This window comes from Phyllostomus discolor, chromosome 13, assembly GCF_004126475.2.
Source record: "Phyllostomus discolor isolate MPI-MPIP mPhyDis1 chromosome 13, mPhyDis1.pri.v3, whole genome shotgun sequence".
NCBI lineage: Eukaryota > Metazoa > Chordata > Mammalia > Chiroptera > Phyllostomidae > Phyllostomus > Phyllostomus discolor.
Window position 1 is genome coordinate 5780053 of NC_040915.2, and position 12251 is coordinate 5792303.

Consider the following 12251-nt stretch of genomic DNA (forward strand, 5'->3'; position numbering starts at 1 on the left):
ATGGGTATCAAGGCCAGAAAGAATTCCAATCCCCACCTGTGGAGGACTAAACCAGGAAGGGGTGGAGAGGATGCCGGAAGGAGGATTTTACATCCTTGAGCACTCCTGCTTACCCAGCCACATCATGGTTATCTCCAAGGCTTTAATTAAAAAAATACTTCGGAGAAAAATGAATGAGCTAAAAACTCACTCTAAAATGCAATTTACAATGTGCTATAGATGAGCTATAAAAATCAGCATCTCTCTGCCTTTCACATTTTTAGTAATTTCAATTGACATCGTGAATGTACTACAGAATTAAGAGCTGATTATGACACTATTGATTCCAAGTAGTCATTCCACAGAAATAGAAAAGCAGGGGCTACTCTACCCAAGCATTTATGTAATTCTAGGAGGAAACAGGAAAATGTACTCAATGGCCTAAATACTAGAAGGACACACCCTGAGCGCTGCGTGGGGCTGGGCTGGCATCCACGAGCGGGGCCTGTGCTCCAGGAGGGCAAGCCGACAAACTGTTGCACATCTGCCTCACCTGTTCTCTCGAGTGCATCACCTGCGCAGAGCACTGGCAGCGCGCACGTTTATGCTGGGCCTGAGAGACTCGTCCCTTTATTGTTCTGCATGGTGATGTAGTATCTCCTCAATGAACAAAAAGCTCTCTCAAACAAAGTAAGACAAATACACCTGTCCCCTTAATCAAACCAGCCTTCTCATTTCAAGAGGCATAAATACCTGTCCAAAGCCCTTGAGGAATCATGAACATTTAAAAAAGTCATTTGAAGAGGGAAGAAAGAGGGGTTAATGTGAGAGAGAAGGGATTTTTTCCAAGAACAAAATTCTAGACCAGGATGTCCCAGTGCCATTTTTAACCATTTCATCTCTAAATGCCAGCAATAGGACAAAGAACACAGAACTCACCAATCAAGCCCTTTTCTGTACTTGAAGTGACAGTTTTATAAGCCGGGTCAGTGCCGTCCTTCGGGCCGAAGCCCTCCGGTGAGTCAGCGGGGGCGCTCTCCAACACCCTCCGCCTCACCGTCCCGAAGTTTGGGTCGAGCGTGTCCGACAGAGAACTGGAGGAGGCCCAACTCTGTCTCCCCTGACTGGTCTCAAGGCTGCCTTTACACTGGCCACAAGTTCTAGGGCAGCCTTTCGGGCAGGAACAGGGCTCACAGTCAGTGGGTTCAACTTCAGCAATGGGGCCATCCAAATGGGTATGTCGGTAAGAGTTCAAAAAATCCCAGCCTTTTGGGTTTGGAAGGCTTTGGAAGTTGTCATGCGAACTGCTCGAACAGGAAGTCCAGCTACCACGACCACTGTCGGCTGCGTCCAAGACGATGTGCTCATGAGAGATCTCGTCACTGCTCATGGAGGACGAGATGGCCAAGCTCTTGATGAGAGAAGGCTTTGACATTGTCCACCTGAATTGGAGACACACGAGTAAAATTGATTTACCAGCTTACTGGAAAACGCTCTTCTGCCCACAGCAGGTACTACGGGGTACAAGCCACTCCAGGCCTCAGTCCAAAACACGTGTCCACGCCACAGCAACCCTGTGGAGCAGACCGGCCCCGCCATCCTTCAGTCCTCACTAAACTTCTGCCAGCACCAGTGTCAGCACTTGGCTAGAGACATACACTGAAGAAATGGAAATATTTAGTGAGGCTTCCTCCAGAATTTGTCTTAAATTAATTGCAAACAAGAATGCAAAATGATGTTTGAAATGAATAAAATTAACTAAGTACCCATTTTTACACTGGGTCAATGTAATGCTAGATCCTCTTGATGCGTGCAGAGTTAAGAATTTCCAACCACAGGCGTGTACCTCTGAGGTTCTCCTAGCACAGCACCAACTTTCCCAACCACCAGCTACTGGTGCATTCTGTCACTGACAGCACGGCTCCCCACACTAAGGCTCATGGGCCATTCACCGGCCCACAGCCCTCATTTGTATGATCTGGAGCAAAGCATGGTTTTTACACTTTAAAAGAAAATAAAACTCTCCATAGACTTGGAGACAGAGACCATATATGCAGCCTGCAAAGCCTAAAATGTTTAATATCTAGCCTTTCACCGCCCCCCAAGGTTGTGAACCCTTGCTTTAGTAGGAAGCAGGAGCCAGAGAACTGGGGCCCACGGCCAAGCCAATTTTCTCCCAGTTTCTGTAAATAAAGTTCTACGGGGACACTACATGGTCACTTGTCTCCGTATCGTCTCAGGCTGTTTCGGTGAAACGAGGCTGAGCAGCTGCAGCAGGCCTTATGGCCTGTGGAGCCTAAAACATTTACTAATTTTCACAGAAGTCTGACCTCTGCTCCAGAAAATCATAGCTTAGAAACCTTTCCAAATACGATTATAACACTTGACTATATTTTACATTTTTTCATATCAAAGTATACCAGAGCTAACAAAATTTATCAGTTTAGAATCAACGTTCTCAATACTTAAAGATTTCCATTTTGCCTGACTCTAAATAGAAATCTAGAGTTGAACCCTTTTACCAGCTGTTAATTCCCTAAATCATTCTGTCAGTGAGTAAGGATCAAGGACGCCTCACTCCCCCTTCCTGTCCGCAGTGCAGGGTGCTTCCCACCACACGGCCCTTTCACACAGCTTCCAACCTGAGAGCCAGAATGCAGACACCACCCCCCACAGCAGTAACAACTTCACTCTGACTTCTTACTGACGGAAAAGGTACCTGTGAAGGAAAGTTACTTGCATTCAGTAACATTTAAACAATGAGCACCCACACATCCTTCAGAATGGCACTTATCTGCATATTCAGTACAGCGAAGGCATGCTTGGCCTTTGTATTCTAAGGACCCCCTTGCCAGCACCCCACGGGGGTAGTGGGTGCCCACTTGGCTTAGGTTCGGTGACATGGACACAGGCGAGGGTATTTACCCAAGGCCAAGCTGACTGTGGTCTCCTGTCCCTGAGGAGTGCTCTGTCTTTTCCAAAGCCCCCGTGGACTCGGAGACCGTGAGTGCCTGGGAAGAACACCGCTCATCCTGCAGAGCTGCAGACATGGAGTCGGCAGAGCAGTTGCTCACAATGCTGGACCGTGAAGAAATCTCGCTGTGGCTGGAGTCAGACAGGTTGTCAGATTTGGCTGACGGTGCAAGTGCGTAGCCTGAAGGAGGAGAAGGCAAGTGATCAACTCCAAAACAAGAAACCAGGGGGCAGGTGTGGCCGGGGAGCGGGTGTGCCCTCGTCTACCAACAATCCCAATTCAACAGCAAGGTCAAGAAACAGAGAAGTCCAGCATTACGAGAACACTAGTCCAGAGGTTTCTCTGCCCAGGTTCTCACACATTTACAAGCATCTCATGAAACAAGAAGGCACTGAGAGACTAGAAACATGAAAAGTAGGACATCTGGAGTTTCTCGACTTCTTTTTAACCTTATACCCCACCTTTAATTAACATAAAACTCATGGCCTGGCCAGAGTGTCCAAATACCACCTTGAGATGGGGTAGGGGTGGGGGAATCAGGACTCTAGGGAAAAATTATATCTTTTTCAACTATATCTACTTACCCCAGATATTCTGCTTATGTCATTAAGAGTCTTGCCCCAAGTTGAAAGTATTTAGTATTCTTAAATCAATGATTTTAGACTTGGATTTGATCTTACACCTACTTTCTTTTTTCATTCACCAACTTTGGAGATATTACATGGAACGGCTGAACTAACTTGAGAATATGGGATAAAAAAATGGTACTTAGGTGTTCTACACTGTTTTATGACTTACTGCACAGCGATATAGCTAAGGAGACTTTTTTTTTTGCATTCCCTGGAATAAAGGCTAGGGACGGAGTGAGGGGGAAGGCTCCCCAAACAAATCTGCAGCCTGACAGTCACATGTACAGAGGAGCTGGTTTTGATGAGTGTTACAAAAGTGTCACCAAGCTTCTTCTGCCTCGCAATAAAGAACACGCTGCAGTCATCCCAGTGAGGAGTAGGCCCAAGGAAGCAAGCAGTTGTTTTTGTGCTCACTGAGGGAATATGGCTTTACAGGTATCTAACCCCTGGTTCAATCCGTAGGAATCTCAAGAACTATGGGCTGTTATACTCACACATAACTCGAGTCATTAAAGAAAAAAAAGAGTGTTGAGCAATACCCTTATTAGCAGTTTTATTAACTCTTTCAGAGAGAAAAATTAAGACCAGAAAACGTGTGAATTTATATGTGGCTTATGGGGCCAGACACAAGCCAAGCCTGCCTCGACTCCTGCCCAGGTCTTTGATTGTAGGATTGGCCACTGCGGCGTCTCAGCCGCCGCCCCAGGAATCAGTCGGTCAGTTTTCAGGAGGACCAAGAAAATGGATAATGGTAAACAAATAGAAAATGAATGCAATTTAAACAACACTGAAGGAGATTCACAGAACGAGAAGAGACTGATGGCAGCCAAATGGCAGGGCGCAGTGAGGGGCTGGGCGAAAAGGCAAAGAAATTAAAAACTACAAACCAGCAGCCACCGCGGTGCACAGGACAGCACAGGAGCAGAGTTGCTGACACTGGAATGACTCGTGTGCCCCAGGTGGCACAGGCCGGGTGGGGACAGGAAACACTGGTGGGTGGGGGGGCGCTGCTGCACGCCCGACACTAATGCAAAGTAATATGGACGTACACGTGGTAAGAAATAAAACATTCACCGTCCTCAAGAACAACAAAAAAATCATTGCTCTTTTGTCCTATGGGATAGGCCCGCTTTATTTGTTTAAAAACTTCCCCCCTGGTGTGTTAGATCAGTTGTTTCGGAATATAATCAACTTAACAACCACCTAGAAAGCTTATTAAGACACATAATTGGTCCTATTTTGGACAATTCAAATTACAAGGTCCGTGTTGGAAAAGGGTAACTGTGTTTTAACAAGTTTCCGGATGATGTTCACCCGCTGACTTAGACCGTCTCCTCCTCCGCCACTCAGAGACACATGAGAAATGGTGACAGTGTGTATGTGGACAAGACGTGGTTTGCTGCCTCCCAAACACTTCCTTTCCTTTAGCTTGTTTAAAGTAGCTACACTACGAAGACACACTAAATCCCTGAGCCAAGGGTTCGTCTGAGCAGAATCGTTATTGGGGGGTTTTCAATAGTGAACATCAACAGTTCTGAAAAGGCCTCTCTGCTCGTCTCCCTCACAGACCCAGCTGCCACTGGCAGGTGAAATAAAGTCACTACAGAACACAAGAGTATCAAGTTTACTGACATTAATTAAATACATGTATAAAAAATAAGGCACTTTAATTCATAGGACTTGTTGCTAAGAGGACCCTGTAACACTAATGTAAAATGCTTATAACAGTATTTCACTAAATTGTTTGCCTAACCTTTATTTAACAAATGACTAAATTTAAGGCTACATTTACAGTAATAAATGAAACCGATTTAACACTAAAGTAAAGTAAAAACTTCAAAGTGTCTTCCTCCTTTTAGACTGGCAGCGCGTACGGAAGCAGTTTAAAGCCGTGCTGTGGCCCGCTACTGGAACTGGAAGATGTCACCCCCTTTCTCATCTCTGAAGTTGCTTCCGACACCCTCCACTTTCTCAGAGCTCTCTGCAGCGTGATGGTGATCTGCGTCCTCTTTTGTGCTGTTGGCTAGTCTCTCCCTTGAAAGCGTTCTTTCCCTAAATCTTCTAAACGGGGAGGTGATTCTTTTTCTGGCTGTGTTCTCACAACTTGTCCTGTCTCTATTCTCCTCAGTGGCCTTCTTGGTCCTGTCTGTTCTTTTGGCTGTGCTTCTGGTAATTTGAAGGATTTTCTTTTGCAAGTAAACCCCACCTATGCCGGGGCAGCTGTGGCCACTGATCTCGGTGCTGGTCTCACTGGGAGGGGATGAGGTAGACCCTGAGAGCCGCAGCAGGCTGCTGGGATCGGATAGGATGCTGCCAACTGGAGGGAGAGATGCAAAAACCCTGTCACGGTCAATTCTTTCCAGTTAATCACAATTAAGTTGGTTTACATAAGATATCACTGTTAAAAATTCTAACGCCTTGAAAATTTCTGAGAAATTGAAACCGGGCAACATACATGTTAATGCCCAAAGAGTCTCGTATATAGCGTTACACAGCAGTCATTGCAAGACAGACCACAGGCTAAAGGTTCCCTGGAGCACAGTGAACTGTACGCCAAGTTGGTAAAATCATAAGCAGAAATGTGACAAAAGTATTTCCCAAATATAACTACCTCTAGAATCTTCACACAGATTCTACTAAAAAAAAAGCTTAGCAAAAATCAGATAGGACATCCCAATAGTCTGCACGATAAATGTATTTATAAAGCACAATTTCTGATCCTGTTGTCTCTCCAAGGTGGAAAGGTTGCCGTCTTCAAGCACTGGGAGGAGAAAGGTTAAGGACCTTCTCGACTTCTCACTGTTTAAAAGTTCTTGTTTTGGGGGGTGGAAAAGGTGAAGGGGGACAGTCCACAATGTGGGGCATGCATGGCGACAGGTGGTGACTCAAGCCAGAGGGCTGAGCACACGGACAGGTGTGCAAATGCTGAATCGCTGTACTGTATACTTGGAACTGATATAATTTTGTACACCAACTATACTTAAAATACAAAAAAAGAAAAAAGTTCTTGTTTAGATTATCCATGTGAAAAATATAAAGCTAGGCTTATTGTCTTAATTGTTAGAAAACAAAGAACTAATTCCAAAGGTTAGCAAGAACTAGGAGCTGATCCTAATAATATATGCGTAGACTAATAGCATTTTTTTTCAATCACAGATGACAGGCAAAAAACCTGTGTGGAAATATAGAGAAATATTCGCTTGGGGTTCTAAAAAAACACATGTAAAAACAATTGGAAACAGTTTTGAAGAAAAGCATTTCTCCAGGTTCCTAAGGATTCTCAACAGGACTGGGCTCACACAGGAAGCCCGGGCGGGGGCAAGACTTCCTCTTCCAGCAGTGACAGTGGTGTTCTGAAGGGGAAACTCCTGATCCTAACACCTCTCCCCACCAGTCGCACTGGTTAGAGACCAGACAGTCTCCTGGTTAGAGGCGTGTCTGCAACAGGCCCTTCAAAGCGGGGACACAAGCGGGCACAGATGCCCCCAACAGCTCAGAGGGAGCATGGAGGTATGCCCCTCTGGACCGCCCGTGTGCCCAGCGCAGTTCCCAGCCACTGCTCCAATCTGAGGGGACCACTGAGACTGACCTGGAGGAGATGCGGCAGACCTAGGTGCCTCACAAAATCATGTCCTGTTTGATTTTTCACGAAGCTTTTCTTAGTAGCCCCTGAGTGAGAAGTCCAGCCAGGCTCAGCCAGGTGACGGGGGCTGTGCAGGGCAGGTAGGGAGCTCTGTTGCCAGGGGCTGACACAGGGCAAGAGACACTCCAGTTCACTGAACACTTACCATGTCCCAGCTCTTGTACATATTGTTTCATTCAGTCCTTATACAGGTTCCCTAAAATAGGTGGTGCCCCCCACTTCACAGACAGGAAACCCAACCTTGTGGATCAGCTGCTTGTAGTGACACAGCAGTAGGGAGGGACAAGTCAGGACCCAAACCAGATCTGCCATCACTGCACCACACTGCTGCTACACTTGGGGCAAAACTTAGAAAAAGCCCTCCCAAACGGAAATGGAACTTAGGGCACAGGAGCCGTGGAAAGCTCTGGCAGCTTTTCCTTCCTGCTGGAGTTCGTAAGCTTCTTCCTAGACCACGCACTACCCTGTGCTGTGATTATTTAAAGATGTGATTCTCTGACATCTGTGAGGACAACACCAGGACCAAGGACCCTCGGCCACAGGGCGCACACGGACCGGGCACATGGGGACACCAGCAAGGTGGCTACATGCGTGGCAAAGGTAGAACAGCATCTCCGTGCGCACTGGCCAGGCGGTCCAGAGCAACTCAGTCTGAACTACGGAAACATGTGAGTAAGAGTGATTTCAGGTTTTTTTACTCAAGAGGTTCTACATAAACGTAAATGTAAAAACCCATAAGGGTTAAGGTTATTTTAAACTCCGATTAATAGAAAGGTGATGTTGTATTACTAAAGAAAGGAATGCATGAACCTAAATGTTTGTTTCTCTAAATCTTGCTGTTGGTTAAAAACAATTTCTTGTAGAAATTCTTATTTTGAAGTACTCCACAGAAGTCTCACATAATGGGAAGTCTAAACAGCACACAGGAATCCGCACGGAACGGAACAGCTGCGGCTTCTGCCTGTGTTCGCATCTAAGCCCGTCGCCCTCCGTCAGGCAGGGACCGCACCTGGAGTGCAGGGACCCTGCACAGTAGTAATACCCAGGAGTGTGGACAGCACGAGAGGCCATGCCTTCCTTCCTCACACTTTCATCATCACTACAGATGGAAAACGGAACATGTGTTTCAGAGGGTTGTTTGGTCATATGAACTGCCATCTCACCTTTGCGCGGGGAGCCGTGCGGGGACCCAGGAGGACTCGAATGTAAGGATGATGTCACGGACATGGTGTCTTCAGTATGTTTTTTACCGCTTATTTCTTCGGCTGTTCCTAAAACTTTCTGCGGAACTAGCACCTAAAGTGAAGACGAAGAAGTAGAAAAGAAGAAAGAGAGAAGAAAGAAAAGAAAAGAAAGAAGAATAGAAGAAAACGAGTAAGCGCATGTCCCAAGGAGCGCGCCTGTAGGTGCCTCGATCGCCACAGAACGGAAGCCACGATGCGCGATGGCCGTGTGTTCGACTGAAATGCGTACATGACGGACGGGACCACATGACTGGGGAATGGACACAGAGATTCTCACCTCTAGGTCGTCTGTTCAAATTCAGCCAGCCAGCACAGACCAGATTATAACAGCTCTCGTTTGTTTTGGGACGTAAGGGAAAATGACTTAACAGTCTGAGTACAAGTCCCGCCCCTCACAATTGGCACACTTGTTGGAAATCTGAATAGAGAAGGCATGGATTCGAACTCTCCCCTCCCCTCTAGAGGTGGCCTCTCCGAGCCGGGGCGAGGCATGTGGCGTGCAGCGAGGGATGCTGGCGCGGGCGCTACCTGTGCTGCGTCTGTGCTGTGGGGGTACGGAAGAGGCTGCAGGGCTGCCAGGCCAGCCCTTTTCAAGAGCACTAAATTCACACTACAGGAGAGAAGTAGACAACAGAAAGAATCATGAATTTATAGAAAAATAGGATGGAGCCCGCTGGAAACATTCCTGCAAAGTTCTAGCATCATTCTTGGCCGACAGCTGGTCCTGTTTAGCGCAGATCAAACGCAGTGATGGTTTCAACATGCTGACATTTTTACATGCGTCTCTAAGAAATGCCAGAGAGCTACTGCCGCACCCTCAACCCCTAACGCAAGCCCAAGATCTGACGTGGACTCGCACACTGAGAAGTGGCCCTTTGACCCTGAGATAGTTGAAATCGCAGCATACTCACACTACTTTTTCTTCCGTGCCATTTTAATATGAATGTGTTTGTCATCTAGATAACAGCCGTATTATCACAGGACAGAAGAGGGCTACCGGGTACGAGTAACACTGCATCTCGGGTGATGACACCCAAGGAAGAAACCAGACCTAGGCTCGTCCCATTTCTTACTCATATGAGCAACTTTATCAGTTTTACCCATTTTACTTCCAATTTTCTCTTCATTTTCACAGCCACCAAACTTGTTCAGGCTCTAAGCACCTCCAGTTAATTGTGGCAGCAGCTTTCCATCTGGGGCTCTGGCTCAGCCTCCCTCTGGTGGTTCCTGGACGTGAACCGGACCAAACTGCCCCTGTGCAAATTGCTCTGCCAGCTGGTGGCTGACAACGCTCCTACAGCATGCCATTTTGTACCTTCCACACACTGTGACCTCACTCCAGCCTGGGGGGCCCTTTGTCCAGTGGTTAAACACAAGGACTTTGAGCCAGTCGGCCGGCGAGCAGTTTCTACCTCTCAAGATGATGAAATGAATGTAACATACAGAGTGAGCAAAGCACTCATGCCTGACGCTCCACAAGCGCTGTTAGCTTTAATGATTATTGTCTGGACACTCTTCCTGCAGCTGTGCCCTCAGAGGCAGCAAACTGCCTGCTGCTCCTTGGAGATGCCAAGCTTTCCCTCGGCCTGAAGCAACTGCTCTGGAATCTTTGCCTGATGACCTTCCTCATCAACCTTTAAGGCTCTGCTTGGGTGCTACCTCCAAAAACCTTCTCAGAAGCCCTACCTCACCTCTGCCCACCCTCAGAGCGCTGCCTCTTCTGTTCTTTTGCCCGTTCTGCACACATCCCCAGCGTAACAGCAAACTTACTCTAGTGAAGTTGTCTGTGCGTCTGTATCACCAGACTGCACATGTGGCAGAGGTGAGGCATTTCTATTTAACTTTGGACCTCAAAACGAAATCAAGTAACATTCACACTTCACAAAATCCTACTGAAAATGTCCTATATAATGTTAGACTAGGTAACAATGCTAGGAACCAAATCTAATCCGGCTTCCCCTCTGAAAGCAAAAATAGTGATACCATAAAAACAACAAATAAAAGTACTTCTGATAATTACTAACAGAGGGGCAGTGCACTCTATGCTTTGTGTGCTTCACAAGCTCTTGCCGTCTCCCAGCTAGGTCTTCGGAAGTGGTCACTGATGAAAAGCTGACATGCAGTCGCTTTCAGAATGAGCAGCTTCATCCTCACAGGCTGCATCTGCATGGATTCAATGCACCTCTGCCTACAGTGAGCCCTTAGTGGCCCAGTGCATTGCTGTCAGGTGTTGGGTTGATGTGACTATAGTTATAGGAGTTCCAGTGTCAGCATTTAGAGTGTGTATGCTGCTATCAAATACTGATAGGCAAAATGCAACATTTTTTATTCACTAGTGATGATTACACTATACAAAACCATTTCCTGAGTGCTTACATTGGTGATTATCTTTCATTCCAACTTCCCTGGAAATTTCAACTGAATGCATGCGACATTAATTGTGAGTACTCACTCAGTGTGGCAGGGTCTTTTGACTGTCCCTTCTTCCTGGTGGGGTGCAAATTAACAGCTGGCACTTGAAGCACCTGGCTTACTCTGTGGGGCTGATGCAGATGGGCTTTAGCCATTTGGCCAGCTGACCGCAGAGGCGCTGGGGACATTTCTGCTGATCTGGCCAATCTCTTCTCAGTCAAATTCTTGGTCACTAACAGAAGAGAGTAAGAAACATGTAATTCTGCACTCTTTAGGGCAAGGTTATTACCACTGATAATAAATGGCTATGTTACAACCACTTCTTTAACACAAAAATAGATTAATTTTTAAAAAAATAACTTCATATAAGTATTATAAAGTTTTATCTCTAAATTTTTTGTGGAATTGTCAATTTTACTTCCTAAATACTTTTTAAAATCCATTAATTTCATTAGCTCCACTCCTTAGCTGAAGGCTGGTTAACATCTTTTTATCTATATTATTTACATATACAGAGTGTGTGTGACAGACCCTGCCACAGGTTTATCTGTGCAAGAGCACAGGACGACACCAGCCCCACGCAGACAGCAGCCCAGGGTCACACCAGTTCTTCCGACTTCACACCAGCAGAGACCTCGACACTGGAGTTTCCCTGGGGGCCTGGGCACCTTTTGGAGCCTCAGTTGTAGCTGCAGCCACAGCCTGAGCCATGGTTTGAGCCTTGGCCCTGGACTTGGACCAGAAGAGCCTGACACCCTTGACAATACAGGCACAAGCATGTTCCCTAAGCTTGGGGTGAGCGATGCAGGCAAGTCCCGCTTGTGGCTGCAGCCCTTTGGGATCTTGGCCTTGACCTCCTTGGGCTTTATGAGGGCCTGATAGCCTTGGCACTGGCACTCATGGCCTCGGCATAGTTGGCCTCCATCTTCCTTAGGCCCTTTTTGTTGTACTTCTTGGCAAAGAGCATGTTCCTTAGGGTGCTTGGGTTCCTCCCCTTTAAGACATCCTTATCTCTGTTGTTAGGGTTTCTTGATGCTATTTGTGCCCTTTTTTGGACTGGTTGTGGGTGATGTGGTTCTTGGCCTTGGCCATGCCTGCACCAAAGCCTGCAGCTCCTAAAGCACCTGGGACCGGAAGAGCTGACATCCTCTCATCCATATCACTGAGATACTCCCCTCACTGTATCAGTGTTGGTGCCTTCAAGCTTCTCCATACAACAGTGGCTGACTTTTCCAATGTGAAAATCCCATCACAGCACTTTCCTTCTTCAAATGCCCAGCATGAACCTTCAGATAACTTGCCACTACTCTCTGGGTCAGGATTCAAATCCCCCACAGAAGGTCTAGGAGGCCTGCACAATCCAGCACTGC

The 12251-nt window shown here is 46.8% G+C and overlaps 1 protein-coding gene across 3 annotated transcripts in view; it reads right to left on the reverse strand.

Moving 5' to 3' along the window:
* Window positions 1-12251, reverse strand: part of RAPGEF6 (Rap guanine nucleotide exchange factor 6) — a 206080-nt gene that overhangs the window by 3789 nt on the left and 190040 nt on the right. For all 3 annotated transcript variants that reach the window (XM_028527512.2, XM_036014843.1, XM_028527513.2), the window contains 4 exons: window positions 10922-11113; window positions 8389-8514; window positions 2905-3133; window positions 919-1421 (listed from right to left, as the gene is read on the reverse strand). In XM_028527512.2, coding sequence (XP_028383313.1) covers window positions 919-1421; window positions 2905-3133; window positions 8389-8514; window positions 10922-11113 — 1050 coding nt within the window. The remainder of the gene's footprint in view (window positions 1-918; window positions 1422-2904; window positions 3134-8388; window positions 8515-10921; window positions 11114-12251) is intronic.